The sequence below is a fragment of the Pinus tabuliformis genome, chromosome 6, assembly GCF_031772625.1.
Source record: "Pinus tabuliformis cultivar Carrire ecotype Pingquan chromosome 6, CPIR1, whole genome shotgun sequence".
NCBI classification, from domain to species: Eukaryota; Viridiplantae; Streptophyta; class Pinopsida; order Pinales; family Pinaceae; genus Pinus; species Pinus tabuliformis.
Genome location: NC_142292.1, coordinates 1,350,009,688 through 1,350,028,426, shown reverse-complemented (window position 1 = coordinate 1,350,028,426; position 18,739 = coordinate 1,350,009,688). Strand labels below are relative to the sequence as shown.

General features: G+C 38.0%; 1 protein-coding gene across 1 annotated transcript in view; it reads right to left on the bottom strand.

The window, feature by feature from the left end:
• LOC149263634 (uncharacterized) overlaps positions 1-18,739 on the bottom strand; it is a 282,397-nt gene that overhangs the window by 125,014 nt on the left and 138,644 nt on the right. Inside the window, exon 4 of the mRNA XM_089426553.1 lies at positions 14,112-14,255. Coding sequence (XP_089282679.1) covers positions 14,112-14,255 — 144 coding nt within the window. The remainder of the gene's footprint in view (positions 1-14,111; positions 14,256-18,739) is intronic.

The following is an 18,739-nucleotide window of genomic DNA, read 5'->3' as shown; positions in this document are numbered from 1 at the left end:
GAGGAAACTAGCCAAGGGAAACATACAGCAAGAAACAATCCTTGAGCTAGGGCTTGCTTTATCTCAAGATCCCACGGTCGAAATTTCTTGAAATTTGGAGGCTCTCTAGAGGAAACCCTAGCGCAGTAATGGACAAGAGACCGAAGTCTTTTGATGGCTAAAACGTGAGATAAGTGATGCCCTAGATGACCAGTGGAGGCTAGGCCTAGAAAGAGAAAGAGAGGTGAGAGAAATATGCATTAAAAGTGACCACCTATGGGAGGACCATTGCCTTGTCCTTTGGGAGAGATGGAGTCAAGGAGAATTAATGGTTTGGAAGAGGTTTACCCAGTCAAGAAGGTCTTCAAGCAACTTCGCATGGCATTAGGGCACGAGAGCAGCTACTTGAGATCTTTATACTTTGATATCCAATAATTGTTTACTTATCAAGTTGTATTTCAACAAAATAATCTCTAGGAACATTCACCCATTCATACATGGCACATGCAATGATGCAACGCTACAAAAGATCAAAATCCCCACAATTTCACATAGCAAGCAGTAAATTTCAAACTTGTATAGCTAAAATCCCAGTAACATTCATGTGACAAAGTAAATAACAAGAATAAGCATGAAAAAATTGCTTGCATGTACAAATGAGTATATCTAATCATATATTATGCCAATAACGAAGCTCCAAAACAAGAAATAGATCCAAACATCAAAATTCATCCATAACATCCAAACTCGTCCTCCAAAAGTGAATGCGTAATTCTCAAGAGCTACTAAATCCCAATCCAAGTGATGATGATGAAAATGAATCACCTCACTTGTATTTATACAACCACTAATGAGTTCGATTTGCCTAATTTGGCCTAATTAAGCCCCAAATAATAAAATAATGTGCAATAATAACACCCTCAGTGACAAGCCCACAAAGATAGCTCAATAACATTATAATAAGCCTCTCAAGAGGGTCAAATGATCAATAAAGTGAATCATTGGGCCTTTGAGGAGGCCTAATGAAGTCCAGAGTGTGCCATGATGTGAGAATGGATCTCAAATATAGTGGACAAAGCGTTGGCCCCTTGTTTCCACGCAAATACCTGTGGTGCCCCCAAGTGGATGTGAGGGGTACAAGGACATCCTCATGGATCTTTGTGGATCGAAAATGCCTATAAACCATCTATAAGGGCTAGATGATGTCATAAGCCCTCATCTGGACCCTGGATCATCTGCCAAGTGTATGGTACAACTGTGGATTCGGTTGGGCATGGTGAACCAGGTGCATCATCCTCATCCAAAAGGTGGAACAAGAGCAATCACTTGGAAATGTTGGGGATCCATGAAGTAGTCTTTGCTATGATGGAGGCCCATGGCTCTCAACGCTCACCCTACAAGTGCTAATGTGGCCCTCTAGAGGGCTAGGACCCCGTATAGGGAGACCAAGCCCCAAATGGAGGCCCACCTGCAATCCTACATAAGATCTAATGTGTCCCTTTGCTCTCCAATACAACAAATCATTAGAATAATCAAGTAAACGAGCTTACAAGTCATGGAATCAATGGGGCACTTCATGGTGGCATGCCCTTCCATAGTGGGCTATGGCGTGTACAAGTGTCTCCAAGATCAATGAGGGGGTTAATCAAGGACCTTACTAGGTGGTTTCAACCTTTAAAGGGGGTCACATGTCCATGGTACATCCCTCAAGTGGCAAGTGGCAAATGATATGGTAATGAAACGGAGTGGGGATCAAGGGAATTATCCAGATTACATGTCATGGTACAAGGGTAGCTATAATAAGGGAATCCCACACCTAGGTATATGAGTGTAGGAGGGAACTAATTGTAGTACATCAATTACCCCAACATTTATTTTTCTGCCTTCTTTATATGCTTTTTGCCTTTGACTGATTTTTCTTCATAATTGCTCTGGTCTCTAGGGAATGAGAGCATGTTGTTAATATATATAGCAGTGGATACCCCCTTAAGGTGGGGAAGTTCATCACCCACCAATGGTTGGGACAATCATGGGTTCCTTAATGATGGAGGGAGCTCATCTAGGGCCCATAGGAACCAGGGTGATAGCAATGGATAAGGGGTAGAGCTCATGTTTGGCTTTTGCCCACGTGCTAAATTTGTATGTCTCGACCATATTTTTCATTTTGTGGTACATTTCCTGTCGAGAGTGGCCAAATTATGCTTTTTCTTTTCTTTTTAGCAGCATCAACCTCCGAGCATTGTTCTAGGCCCGACCCAAGGTGTGGACAAGGGGCGGGGGAGGCTAACCCTATGTGGACCCAACAGACACATGTGGACCCGAATGGGAAAAGAGAAGGATGGGGCTAAAATGAGTGGAAGGAGGTGATGTATATGGTGTCGGGAAGCGGGACCACACAGACAAAATCAGGATTTCCCATGTAGTGACAGCCCTAAAGCTAGTGGCCATTAAAGGAGATCCCACAAGACTAGGGTATAAAGCTAGCCACGAAATCGGACAGTAGAGACAAGAGTACAGACCTAGCCCACTCTTTCCGCTGAATCCCCCCACCAATCCATGCCCAAAAATGTCCATGAAAAGTAAGGAAAATTACTCAACTATACCAATGAAAAGCCATACCTTCAAGGTCAGGAGGCCCACCTTCAAACATACAATCATAACAAGTGGGCGAGGGACCACATGGTTGGCTCAGGTGGCCGAGATAACACATCGAACTATCTGGTGGCTATAATGGGTTGTTGGTTGTGAGTTGAGGACCATCTAGGAGAAAAAAATTCTCCTATTCATACCACCCACAGGTGGTGGGTAACAAGTCTCATAAGGGGATTGATAGTTAGTAGAAAGAGGCATTGAATGATACAGGTACAGGTCCATCTATTCCAAATGTTAATCCTTCATACTATCAGGAGAAGTTAGTAGAACCTGTGGATCTATTGAGAGATGTTGATGACACTTTGCAAGATGCAGAAGGGCATGTAGCTCCAAGAGGTACCCCTAGGGAGAGTAAACGACCATAAAGGTTCTCGAGCTATACAGCACTTAAGAGAAACATCATTGATTATGAGCCTTCCAGTTATGAGGAGGCAGCGAACCATTAAGTTTGGAAGGATGCCATGATGGATGAGTATTAGTCCTATTTACACCCAAGATGTACACCTAAACGTAATAAAAAATTCCATTCCCACAAGGTGTAGTATTTACGGTGCAACACTCAGAGTAGGGATTGTCACACTGATCCCTACTCACTCCATTTAAGCTCTCTCCTAGGCAAGCTAAGGGGGGTATCCCTAAAAGATAGAAAACTAAGGGGAAACTTGTTTAAGTCAACAAGTGTAGGAGATCAAGAGGCAAGGCAATCACTTCTCTTAGTAACTTGAATCAAGATTAGATGGCAAGTTGAATTATTAAGTTGAGCAATGCGAGATAGATGGACTCAATTAGATTAATATAACACTTAATATAATAAGAGATCAGTGCCTTAATAACAATGCCCAAATAAATTCAAGAACTTGCACAGTAATGAAAGATACTTCATGTTACAAGATCAACAATGTTGCAAGGAGAAAATTGAAGCGAACAAAGTTCTTTCTACAAATTAATTACTCCAGAAGACTTGGAATATAAAAATATCCATGAGGATACAAATATTGTATATTAAAATGTGTGAATAAGAATGAATGGTTTACAATGAGAACGAGAGGCTTGCTTATATATCAAGCGTCTCTTCATGGAGAGTCATGTCTCATTTAGACATGCCTCTTCAACCTAATTACTAGTTTAACTAATCATTATTAGAATTATCCTCGTTACTTATATTATATTATTATTTATATATATTTTATTTGTAACATTGCCTTCTTCCTCAAAAACCTTTGTCCTCAAAGCTTGTCGATGAAAAAGGCTTGATCTCCTTTTTGGCTTCAAATGACTTTCTCTCTTAGAACAATCATCTTCGTCGATACAAGTTGATATGATCTTCTAAGTGACAAACAAAATTGTCGCACTAAGAAGGGATCAGACTATCCTAGATTAATCTTCTGTGTAGTATTCTGGTCACTAGAATTTTGTAACGACTTGTCAGCATAAGACGGAATTGATGTTACGTCGTTATTCTCTAGAACATCAATTTGTTGTTTCTGGTCTGAATGGTCCTGATACGTGGCATGGTTGAGCTGTCTATACCAATAGGGCACTTTTTTGGTTTGACTTTCCTTTATTGGGCATGTGGCAATTTTTATATTTTCTTCTGGCGAAGATGTTGTTGAGTTGGTTATGGAAAATTCACTTGGGATATTCATTGTTTGAACTACAACATCTAAGTGTGTCATTTCTTCAACTGACTTGTCTTTTTGAGTAGTCATATTCACTGGATCGTATTTGCTCCCTTATTTTCAACTTAGACTGTTACGATTGGAGATTTCGACACTTTTTTTTAGTGAATTGTTCTAACTTATCTTTTAATGCTTTCTTATCATCCTTAAGTTTCTTAATTTGAGTGAGTAGACTTTGATTATGGTTTCTCAGACGTAAAAGTTCTTTGATTTGATTTATCAACTTTATTTACAGTGTTTTGAAATTTAAGATTTTTATCTTATAGATTTCTGATTTGTTCTAATAAATTTTTATTAAGGTTCTTTAAACGCAAAGTTTCCTCTTATTGTTCTGATAAGTGCTTCTTGAGTTATTTCTTTATGACCTTAGTCTTCTTCACTTGCGCCAGTAATTTTTCGACGTGGTCCTTGGGATGAGAAATTTCTTCGTCCTTTTCCATTATTTCTTTGTAATGCATATACACAAGATCTTTATGTTCATGTTATAACACTTTCTTGTTTTGTTGACTTTTGGCTATTTTGTCATACTCTTGATCTTTTAGCTGCACTTTCTCGGTACACTGGATTACATCATTCTGTGGGAGTGATGATGGACGTTCAACTTGGAATAGGGATTCCATTCTCTTTCTCTCCTCATCATGTTGTTGCTTAAGTATTGTGATTAAGTGTTCTATATCTCTTTGGAATTGTTTTTGTTCATTACTTAGGGGTTCCATATTTTTTTCACTTCTTTTACTTCTTTTAACTTTGTATGGAAATTTTATTTTATCTCTTTTTTTTTCACCTTTTAATAGTTTTTTCTTTATTTTAATTTAATTTTTTATTTTTTTTAATAAATTACTCCTTTTTTTTAATTACTCCCTTGATACTTCTCTCTTGAATCTTTTTTAATAAAATTTATTCTAATATACTTCAAAAATACCCTTAATATGTATATTTAAAATACATAAAAGGTACCTTTATAATGAATTGAAATTCTTCAACTCGCCTTTTTTATTATATATAATTAATTAATTAATTATTTTTTTTTTGAAATTAATTAACTTATATAATCTTTAACTATAAATCATTGTTCACCTTGAATCGATTTTTTTAAATAGCGTGATGTTTGGCCAAATTATGAAACTGGGGTACATTGAGTGGATTGCGGCGGACAGGACGTTGACTGGATTGTAGCGGAGGGCACGAGAATCGACGGTTGTGAGTGGACTACAACGGACAGCACGAACAGGGCAATGGTAGTGCAGTCAGAACCGGGCTGACTATCGGGAACAATGGACGGTCGGAGCAAGTTGTAGGCGTGGCGTTGGTGTGGACAGTGGAAGCCCACTACGAGTAGCTACGGGTACAGCTGTGGAGGCAGATTGTTCGTGGAGCGAAAGCCCATGTGCAATAATGTGGACACAGCAACGTGGAACAGTGACATCTTGCTCGAGTGGCTGCAGTCGTCGTGGGAGCAATTTAGGCTACGGTGACAGTTTTGGCCTGCGGCCAAACGGCGGTGATTGTTGTCGAAACTAATTCGATGACTGTCACTGCAACTAGTGGCAGCTGTAGGAATGGAATAGATGGCGGAACAATGACGCAGGGATAGGGTGGATCACTGTTGCGGGAAACAAATAGGGTAAAGGCCTGCGGCACACGATCAGCAACGAGTTGCATGCAATAGAAATGGAGGTTTTAGGGTAGCATTGTGATGCAAAAGTGTTGAATGGCGAAGATAGCAGCACTGGTGAGTCAGAATAAGTCCCAAAACAATGTCAAGTGTAAGATATGCAGCAACCCAACGGTGGTCGTATGTTGGGGTCAGTGGAATGTTGGTTCAGTCACTGTGCGCACAATAGAAATACCAGTCTCTTTTTTTTTCTTCTTCTTCTTCTTTATATATATATTTTAAATCTTTGACTCTCTATATTTTTTTTCCTTTTTTTTATATTTTTTATATATATAATTTTTTTTTCCTTTTAATATATATATTTTAAGTGGCCAAAGGCCTGAAAAATGGAGAATCTCCCAATGTGTAGCAAAATGCTTCAATTATGACAGCAACAAGGTTGATGATGATTGATGGCCAAGGGCCGGTGATCAAAGAACGAGCTCTATGCAGCAGTGAAGCGGCCAAAGGATCGATTGCTCTGATACCAAATGAAGCGAACAAAGTTCCTTCTACAAATTAATTACTCCAGAAGACTTGGAATATAAAGATATCCATGAGGATACAAATATTATATATTAAAATGTGTGAATAAGAATGAATGGTTTACAATGAGAACGAGAGGCTTGCTTATATATCAAGCAAGTGTCTCTTCATGGAGAGTCATGTCTCATTTAGACATGCCTCTTCAACCTAATTACTAATTTAACTAATCATTATTAGAATTATCCTCGTTACTTATATTATGTTATTATTTATATATATTTTATTCGTAACAGAAATATTAGTACAAGAAATAGATTGAGATACCCAGAGATATGAGCAATAAATGATTTAAAGGACAATTGTAAGGAAAATAAACTTGTTCTTTCAAGTAAAGGCGATACTCCAAATACAATAAACTTGAAATGACAAGAGAAATAATCTAAGACTTGCAATTATGAATTGAGCTCACAATTCCAATTACCAATAATCAAATGAATGCAAGGTCTATCAAAAGTCAAATGCAAGATCTTGGTCAATTTTATTTATATGCCTAATCTAGATGAAAGCCTTCTCCTCAATTGTTTTGAAGCAAGTCTTAAACAAGGTTGTAGAGAGAACTGTTGGGGAAGGAGGCTAAGGCCTCATTAACGATACCTCCCCAGGAGTTCTAACGACCCAAGTGCCTTTGTTCCTACAAGGGATTGCCCACAAGAGAACTGCAAGGTCACCTGTTTTAACCGTTGAGTAAGGGTCAAGCTTCTCAAATTGGTGTGAAGAAGGTGGTCCTAACTTTCTATCAACCAAGCTTATGCTTGGAGGTAAATTTTAGGAATGCAAAACTAAATTAGAATGATAATGCAAATGATGATGAGATTAAATAGTTTCAAAGAGATACAATAATGACAATGTGCTTCAATGTAAGAGATATAAACCACTTATAACCAAGCTTATGAAATATCACTTTAAAAAAAAGGCTACAAGATTTCAATGATAAACAATGAAGCAATTAAAGATTACTCAATGAAATGATTAACACAAATTTTAAATGCCTTAGTTATAGTGTTAGTTAAGATGATCTTCACTTATATGATATTATGATGAAAACAAGTGAAAATTTAATGATGCCAACACAAGTAACCAATGACAGATGAGATTGCTAACAATGATTTAATGAGAGAAACAACTCAAAGGCTAGATCTAACTATGATATCAATGAAGTCCTAATCAAGGAGAGCAAATAGAAAAGGTTAGTATCTAAATCCAAAACAAGAGAAACTAACTAGAATATAGAGGCTCATTCCAATACCGAGAAGATGAGCATTTTAACAACAACACTAACTCTTGAAGTTATCAAACACCAAAGAGGAAGGCACAAGGTAATAGGTAATATTCTCCAATGATGAACAACTTGCACTAGACTTGAGAAAACCCTCACAGCGTTGAAAGGGAAAAAGATATTCTTATATTGACAATTACTTGTGATATTCTTATATTCTTATTAGTTTTCCTTATGTTCTTCTTTTATCTTCTTCTCAGCAAGCAATCATCAAATCAAAAGCATGAAGATCAATGACACCAGAAATAGGCACTCAGCCAGGGCTAAAACCCTTCAGAAGGGGAAAACCGAGTGAAACTCTTCCACTAGAATATTCAAATCAAATTGAGACAAACCAAGACCTTAGACCTAACCAAAAGACCTTCCTCCTCCACCAAGTCAACCTTCCATGATGATGAACCAAACACCGGAAGTCAAACTGCTTCAAGTCAGAATTTCAGCCCCCAACTTTAGAATTTTGGCCCTACTACAACCTTGCAACTTCGGCCCTCTAGCAGCATCAAAATTTCGCACATGTGAATCAAAAGAGAGAAAAAATAGTCTCCAAACTTCTTCGTTAGGATTTTTCTCCTTCTTGCAAGAATTTTGCACTCTGTTTTCTTCTCCAACAATTGTAGATCGAACTTGTTTTGTGTGTGTTCCAAATGAGGTCGAGTTGTTGTCTTTATATAGTGGATTTTGCGTTCCAATAAGGCCGACTTGTCTAGGTTGAGACCGACTTGGTTGAAGCGACCTAAATGACTCATTTTACATAAAAATAAATTTCTTTCTTGATAAACAAAGCCCGAGAAGGGTCTATACATGATGACATGGACAAAGACTCTTAACATAAACCGTAGAAGCCTACAATTGAGGCTTTGACCTATTGGTCATTGACCAAAGCATGAAACCCATGCTTTAATAAGTCAATTTTTTTTACAATAAAATTCATTTTTCTTTCTTTTGACAAATACATTACATTATGACTCAAATATAATTATGAAGACCGACACTACTTACATTCTTCAACACTCCCTCTTAACTAGGGAGGTATTCATAACTATATGTATACAGAGGTACATGGAAGATCTCAAAACGATATGCTCTATGAAGAGTTATAGCACACGTAATGCTACAAATTAGATACTTGACCAAGGTATCTAACTGGGTGGGACTAAGGTGTGTTCTGTTGTCACTCAAATTGTACAGGCAATATGCGACAATGCTTAGGGCAGGGGTTGTCACTCTAATCCCCACCCTCTCCGTTCAATTGTCTCCCTACAGCAAGCTATGGGGCGTAGTCCCTATGAAATGTGAAGATGAGAGACTCGTTGGCAACCAACAAGTCCAGGAGACACAACTGAATGGCCTAGCAACTTGGTTGAATTAGCAAGTTTAACGATCAGATTAGATTATTGTAAGAGACCCTTGCCTTGATGGAGTCAAATACTTGCTTTATGTTAATTATATACCAAGTAACCGGATAAACAGTTGTTTCTTTTGGATGTTTCACTATCCTAAATGAGATGCAAATCCTACAATCTAAGTGATATGTAGAATATTGGTTTATTTTAAATTATATGCCTATCTAAGTGAATCCTTCATCTCAACTGTTTTGAAGTTAGTCTCTAGAGTAAGTTGTGAGAGAGAAACCAAGGGGAAGCAAGCTATGGCTTGATTAACAATCCCTCCCCTTGAGTTCTAACAACCTAATGCCTCTGGCGTTGCAGGGACTGTGGCTCTAACGACTGCAAGGTCACCGTGTTAACTACTAAAGAGGGTCTAAGCTTCACAAGCTGGGTGAGAAAGGTGGTCTTATCTCTCTATCGACCAAGCTTATGCTTGGAAGTAAATTAATTAGTGCAAACCTAGGTCTAAGATGCAAGTGCAAACTATGAGTGAATGCTCTTGAGGTGAGATTCTTAGAGTTTTAAAGTACTTAAAGACAAGATACAATGATTTTCAATTTAGGACAACGAAGTACTTAAACAATGAATTTATGACAATTTTCACAAGAGAAAGTTCTCAAATTAAATAGTGCCAGAAAATGTTGCCAAGATTATAATAGACAATGGCTTATGAGATATACAAGATCAATGTTTCTTAACACAATTAGCAACCTTCAAGATTATAACAATGGATCACCAATATGCCAATTAAATACAAGAAAGACTTTCTTATGGACACAATTAGATCTCTTATCACAATGATGATTAAACTTGATTAAGTGCTTTAAGAGTGACTTAGATTACAAATCCACAAGAGCTATTAATGAAAAGCAATGTATCCACTTATCCAACAACAATAATATCAATAAGAAACAAGAGCATTAATCACAATATTACTTGTTAAGCCAATCTCATTAAACGATTATCAATCCAATTAGAGCACTTGTGTTTATTAATGCAATTAGAAATATGCTTGTGCAAGAATGCAAAATGGATGGCAATGATGCAAGAGATGCAAAAATGCAATGAAATGCAAAATGGGGCAGCAAATAAATAAATGATTGCAGCAGCAAGAGAGAAACCCAATTCCACTAGAAAATGCTTATACAATATGCCCAAAATGCAAGGAACAAGAGCTAAGCGTAAATAGATGACTTTCAACGCTTTTTACCACCACTGTAAATTTTATATCAGACCTTCATGCAGTGTATATCAGCCCTTAAACTATTATGACAGCCTTCAATAAATAATCAAATATGCCAAGTAATGCAAGCTTAAACAATGCCAATGGTAAGATATGCTTGTAAAGTGATTAGTAGGCTAAGATTATATTACTTTACAACTATTGTAGGTGAAATTATATGGCTGTAGCAAACATATCACATCTGGAAAACAATGCACAGTCCACAAAAATTTCACTTATGTGCACCCAATTGACTTTAGATTAATTTTCAATGCCTTACGTAAATTATTTAGTGAATTTAGGATTGATTTAGATGCACTTAGGCCCTAAACATATCGTTGTCATAGAATGCTTCAGAATTCAGAATGATAATAGTGATGAGAATGAAGGATTAGAGAGAAAATCGAGAGGCCTGGTGGCCTTGTAGATGACTAGAGAGGCTCCCAATGAACTTGACAACCTGCAACCACCAAGTTAGCTCTAGAATTGCTGCAAAACTAAATGTTAGAGATGAAATATTAAATTAATGACTGAATAATGGCTGAATGAGGGCTAGAATGAGAGGCTAGGGTTAGGAAACCCCAACACTAGGGCTAGAAAGGGCCAATGAAAGGCTGGAAAGGGAAAACAAGGGCAGTGATGAGGGAGAAGAGGCCTAATAAGGCCACGGCCAAGGAGGAGAAGCCCTCTAGGGCTGACGTCAAGCCTCAAAAGGCTGACATTGGGCAAGAGAAGGCCCTAAAAGGGCCAGCGGCTAAGGGATAAGCCCCTTCGGGGCTACGGAGAGGGGATGAAGGGGGGGCGAGGGCCAAAGGAGGCTCCCCAAGCCCACGAAAAGGGCAAAAAAGGGAGGTCGAGGCCTCTAAAGGGCTTCGACTAGGAAAATAAAGGGGGTCAAGGGCCAAAGGAGGCCACGGCAAGCTCTAAAAGGGCTTTGGCCAAACCAAAGAAGGGGGTTCAGGGCCTGAAAAGGCATAGAAGGCTCACGGCTAGGCTGGAGAAGGAGGACGGCTAGGCCTACGGGCCTCAAAAAAATTCCAGAAACCTACAATTGCCAAAAATGTTGAAAGTCACTGCCAAAATGTTGGATGGCTTCCCTTCTTCAGTTGGACGTTGAGTTGTTGGAAGCTAAGTCACCGGGTTCGGCGAATTTAATCCTTCGAATTCAAAATTCGTTGAACCACAAAACAATTCGAACAAATTCGTATATGTTCACCGAACACGAACACGAATATGAACAAATTCGATGAAATTTGCCAAAAATTCGTTGAAGTTCATTTCAGGGTTTTGTGGTTTGACATTTTTCCATCATTTATAATTAAAAAAGAAAAATTAAAATGGTATGTTTGGTAACCCTAATAAACCTGAGGCTAAAACTTGGCGACACGCAAAATCTACCTCACTCACAGTCACACTTGCTCACTCCACCACCAACCAATGAGATAATTGGACCTTTGTGAGTTGGATAACTAGCCATCGAGGAGTTGGATAACTAGGCCACTGGGCCACTGGAGCATTTGGAATCATTGTAAAAACGAGAAAGGTTTTTGAGCCGATTGACAGATTTTTCTAAAGGGAACAATAATAAATCTTCTTCAAGTAATGTTTTTGTCAACCAACCCATTGAGAGGGTTGAATCATAGGGATGAATAATGAATTTGTCTAGTTCAGTTAATAGAATTCACTAACTAAAACAACAATTATTTTTTTGTCAATTTATAGTTCTATTAATCAGCATATAATTCCATTGTGATGTATTGTCAACAGAATAATTTGTAATTGTCTGTATGCATTTAGTGAAAGTTAATGGTGATTTTTTGCTTTTTAGGGGGTAATCTACATGATTTATTTGTGAACTGTGGCTAAATGTGTTTTTTCATCCTGCTTAAAGTCTATTTCAGGTAGTGTCGAGCCCTAATGTGGATGCTGAACAGAGGTGTTGAGATCAGGAATTGATCGATAAATCAAGGCTGAGTTTCTTGTAAGACAGCACAGGGATAGGAAGGCTTGTTGGAGGAGGTTTGCACAGTATTTGAAGGGTTGTTTGGCCATGAAAAGAGAAGTCCTGTTGCTGCCACAGGGTGCCCTAACCAGGGCAGAAATATCAGAGTATAGTGCTCAGGTCGAAGTATCTTTCATGATGTCCTAAGGTATGTTGGTTTCTCATTCAAGTTTGATGTTCTTCCTAGATTGATTAGGTCCAGTTTGGACAAAGGTTGTATGGCAGCTAGTGTACAAGGGCTAGTTAGAAGAGCTTATGAATGACAGTAATGTATCACAGTAACCTGATGACAAAAGACAGTGACCTTAAGACTATGATGCATGGAAGTGTTATTACAACAGTGATGGCAGTGATATGTGTTCTTATTAACAGTGAAAATTGTGCTTACAACAGTGATGAAAGGCAGTGTTATTTGTGCTTGTGACAACGATGAATGACAGTGGCACTTGTGTATATGACAGTGATGTGTATGACAGCAGTGTCCCTATGACTGTAATGTATATGACTATGTTGTTTGAGCAGTGGCTCTTGTTCTTATATCAGTAATATATGTCAGTGTATTTATGACAGAGATGTGTGGCAGTGTTCTAATGGAAATGTCCTTATAACTAAGTTGTGTGGCAGTATCCCTGCATGGCAGAACCTCTATGACAGTGACAGTGAAGTGCTCTATGACAGTGACAATGATGTATGCAGTATGACAGTGACAGTGATGTATGTTGTGCTCTTATGATTGTGGTGTGTGGCAGTATCCTTATGACAATGATATCAGGAATACTTGACAGATACATTTGTTACTTGTGGCAGTGATATGGAGGCCTGTGTATGCCTCTTTAATACACTTCTCTGCTGACATCTCAGAAGGATCTTGTATGATCCTGGATTGGCCTAGGAGGCCCAATGTATTGGATGTTGAACGATGTGTCTCATACTTATTGTACTTTGTATCTCAACTGAACATTTGATGAATATCTAAGAAGAAGAATTTGGTTGGGTTTTCACCCTTGTGGCATTTTGCCCTAGTCTCTGACCTAAATACTGGTGTCTCTATTGTGTATGTTTTTCTTCTATTGTTCCTTACTGTTCCGCCGCATTGTTGATGTTATTGTTCTCTCTATATGGTTGCTAATGTTGACATGGGGTGAATACAATGTGGAAATTGTTGAAAAAGTTTAAAAAAGCAATTATCTACAGCAGAGAACAATCTTGCCCTAAAATAAACAGTTATGTCTAGGGGTCATGTTGGACACCTTTTCCTAGGCAAGACACCAAGCCTTAGGAAACACTTGTCCTTCGTACACTTTTCTAACCATTTTGCACTAGGGTGCTAGATTTTGTAGTATAGAAGTCACTGTCTCTTTTTCAAAAAAATTAGACCACAAAGATGTTCAGCATAAGTCCCACTGTCACTTTCAATTACAAGATTATGCTTCACACTCACTGAATTGTTTAAAACAGCTAATTATAAATGTGGAACAACCTTATCTAATGCAGTAACATACCCATGATTAATCTCAAAGCCTAAGAATAGAAAATTATAAACATTTCATGTAAAGATCAGGTTAGCAAATGACATCTTCTGTTTGTAAGAAGCTAGTTTCCAATGCATGCCAGATGTGTTGAGTCTTGACTGAACACGATGAATAAATTCAATGCATATGTGCCAACCCATATAAGACCTATGATGTAAACGTACAGGGAAAGAAAGAGGACCTGGATGATTAGATGCCACTTTTCTTTCTGTTGCAGCTGATATGAAGCCCTTTTCAGAACAGCTAATGGAAAATCTAGCTCCCATGCAACCCATGAATCTAAAGCTCCATAGACAGCTTCTTTTGAATTTTTGACCTTTAATAACTAAAACAGATAAACAAGAATGATTAGTTGAAACTTGAGAAAGAATGCTAATAACCATGAAATGGTACAGAAGATACACTTGTTATGATGACCCAAGCCCCAACATGCCCATCAATAGCAGAAGTTCTGAGCTTAAAAGAATAACATAAATTGTTTGTTTCGAATATTGCCAATCAGTAGCTAGATTAAATGACAAGATATGTTGCTTGCAGACAATTATTTCTCAATGAAAATATAAATGGTAAAATCTACATCGACTATATGTAGTATAATGAGTTCTCTCAGTAACAGTAATAAATATTCCAAGCAATGAATCCATTCTCATCACAAAAAAATAGAAAGATGTTGAAAGAATACTCTGAAATAATTTTGAAAGAATAAAGGCCAACACATCATAGTAAAATTTGCAAACTTCCTATATACCTCACAAAATTTATGTTAAGTTTAGGTATGTTCTATGCTAGAGCAATTTATTTAAATTTTCACAGTTAGCAATCACATCAGCATTATGATAAACTGCAGATAGAACATAAATATAAAACGCAGAAGACAAGCCAAGACAAGAGGACACAGGATGTGGCGCAAGCCAGGGACAAACCCCACAATGTGTGGGGAAACCCTTTGATCAAATCTTCTTTTATCTTCAAAGTTCAGCAGAGAAGGAGAGAGAGAGAGAGAGAGTACATTTACAACAGAAGTCAAATACTTTGACTTATCTAGATCTAGCATAGATCATTTCGTATCATGATGAGATCAGTTGAAGACATTCTGCTTCAACTGATTCTCAAGGTGACTCCTTCACCTATCATCATGCTGAATCTCGTCCATTTGCTGCACCTCACTGTGTAGCACCATCATGCTGCCCATGATCATCATGCTGCTCATGCTCTCATATATCACTGTACTGCCCATGATCTTCATCATGTTGCCCATACATCATGCTGTCCATGATCTACATCATGTTGCCCATGTCCATGATCTTATCCATCATCATGCTGCCCTTCATATCCATGATCATCTTTCAACTTCATGCTGCCCATACTAATGTGCATCATCATCATGTTGCTGCCTTAACAGATGACATTCTATCACTGCTATTCATTGTCATATGGCTGCTACAGGTATGCCATTCTATCACTGTAGATTATGCTTAGAGTGTAGTGGACACAGTCATCACTTAAATACTCTCCAACATGATCACATCAATGCTGAGACTGAGATAGCAGCTACAGCATTACTATGATCTCCATTAGACCCAAACAGTGAGGATAGTAAGGGCACAAAAATACTTCTGTATATGCCGAGAATGTATACCGAGACTGCTACAGGAATATATTCAGCCGAGAATGTATATGAGACTGCTACAGGAATATATTCAGCCGAGAATGTATATGAGACTGCTACAGGAATATATTGTGCCAAGAATGTATACCGCTCATACCTTATGCCAATATAGTATTCTTATCCGAGATCTGTCTCATCAATCTGAGTTTTGTGCCTGCGTATATGTATCTATTGCTGTGGAAGGAGTCTCTGGACAGCGCATGAGACCATATGTGACAGCATTCCAATTTTCTGCGTATATATATATATATATATTGCCTGAATATTTATATGCCTGGGCTGCGTTGAATATATATCTTCATGTATAGCGTATAGACTGTGAATGACATCATATACACTGTGGTTCCTGCGGCTTACCGTGTAGCTATATATAAACTGCATTTTATATGTCTAAGTGCTCAGCGTATATAATGCCCAAACCATGATTGCGTTTAACACGAAAGTCTCCAGCGTTGACTGCAACTAGGGTAAGGCTAGATCAGCCTTTAGAGAAACGTACTCTCCTTTAGATCTCTCTGTCCACAAAACCCAAACACGTGGAGAGAGAGATCACAAGAGATGAGTGCAAATGAAATTAAATCCTCATCTATTTATACTAAAAACGTAGAGGTTGAATAGACACGTCGGCTGGGCTTCTAGAGCCTACATAAGAGCTGGTCGGCTTGATAATAATTACATAAACAAAATAAATTCATATCTCCATAAATACTTATCGGAATCGGATGATCTTTGGATCAATCCTACACCTCTCGACGAGAGGGATCTAATAAAAATATCAGCTGCCATAAATAAGCTGACCCACATGGAGTTTGGCCCTAGTTGCCAATTTAACAATCTATATATACATGCTAAGTTGCAATGAATACAGTTTCATAGATGAGAATGTTGCAATGAGTATGGTTTCAGAGACATGAATGCCTGGAAATGTGCCGCCTCCCACCTCCCCACCACAAACCAAAATGGGTATGTCAAGGAAATGCAAATATATATATATATATATATCATTTTGAAAGAAAATAAGAACAATACACACACACACATTACCTTGCAAGAAAATAAGAATGATACAAATAAAAGCCTTTTTACAAGGAAACTCGTATGCAATGTCTTAAAACTTGAACTCGGACTCAGAACTGGCCGACAGTCAACTCCAACTCGCTATTGACTCAGACTAGTTGATTCCAATGACTTAGACTTTGTAAAAAGTACATTAAATATTTAATTTATGATGAAAAAACATATTTTTAAAGATTTTCATTCATGTTTCCAACCTCAAAGCATTAGAATAATAGAGAGAATACAACATATGATCAAAGTATGCTCATGAATATATCTATTATATCAAAATGACACCCAGTGCATTGTCCAATACAAGTAATATATAGAGATCGGAACAAAAACACATAACCAAGGAAGCACTAAATTGGCTCTACAGCAAAACAATACAACTGCAAGACTACAAGTCACTAATACATAATACCATCTAGTGATCACTAGTCACTACTACTAGACAAGGCAACATCATTTGGCTTAGACTCTAAATTGGATTCAAACAGGGAAACCCATAGCTCATCCTCCTCTTCATCAAGATCTCCTACTGCAATTGTAGAAGTAGTATCACTAACACTAGTTGCACGTTGAGATAGACAAGCTATGGACCTGCATCGTGGCTGAGTAGGGAAGTGCCTTTAGTTGGAGGACTTGGGGCTGGTACTAGTGGATCTGCATCTAATTGAATAGTCCCTAATGCATCCTACCTGATATCAACATCAACAACAATATCCTCACCAGGGTCAAACTCTGTTGGTTGAGTCTCTGCTACCCAATCGAAGGTTGGATCAGTATTTTCCAACACAGTGGAATCTGTATCAGGTCATTTGTTCAGCAATTAGTTGCGTCTTAGTCAGAGGTTGTATTGGACAAAGACTAGATCATTTAACAGATTTTGTTCTAAACAGTTTTGCTTCTTCGTGTGAATCCTCTCAAAGACAGACCAATTGCGCTCACACCCAAAAGCACTACAAGTTTGACTCAAAATTTGGATTGCAAACTTCTACAATTGAAGACACTAGCTACCAAATGCCTCCCACTAGTGTGTTGCATAAAACATAGTCATGTAATGAGTTAGTTCAACAAATTATATTCAACTTTCAAATTATAAACAATTTAACAAAATAAGAATTTGAAAATTGAAATTGTTTACCTGGCTCATTTTCCAAAGGTACGTATGGCTCTACTGAAACAAGTGATATGTCGGTGTATCTCCATCTGCTCCTCTCATTAGGGACCATGCGCTCAAGGCACTCATACAATCCATCTTTCACTTCCCCAATCAAATCTCCTCCCAGTTGAGCTTTATAAGGATACCCTGGGTTCATGAAATACCCAGCTACATGTATAGGGCAATGGAGTTGATTGTTCCATCTTTGGTCAATGATCTCTCAAATAGGCTCATACTTAGCCACTCTATCCTTGTATGTTGCTTTTTATTTGCTCCTTTGGTAGATCCATAGCCTCATTAATAAAACCCATAGCCAATCTTTCCCCATCCACCAGCTGCAACAACTTAACTAGTGGCTCAACAATTTTCACAATCGCTGCTTCCTTTTTCCAAAACGTGTCATCATTAACTTTATTTCTTATGTCTTTGCCATCTTGTTTGCAGGCCCATTGACATCCATTCCATTCATCACTGGAAAACATCTTCTGCACGTTTTTATTTTGGGAAAGCATACATTGCAATGTCAAAAAGTGAGTTGCAAATATAGTGATGGCGGGCATAACAAGATCCTTTCCCCTGTGTTTTTCCTCATTAGGTTCAAAATCCATGAGTGATTGTAGATATACTTTATAATGCTTTTGGCATGCTCTACGGTGTTCTTGATCCAATCTATTTTACCAATATCCTCAAGCATGAAGTCTATGCAATGTGCAGCACATGGGGTCCAAAAGATGGTTTTGCGTTTTTTCTTTATCATTTTACCAGCAAAAACATAGAAGCATTATTTGTGATTCTCTTTAACAACAATAGCCACCCCACCTCTTCAACAACCTCATCCAAAAGTTGAAACAACAAGTGTGCATCTTTCACCTTATCAGATGCATCAACTGATTTTAAAAACACAGTTCCTTGTGGGCAA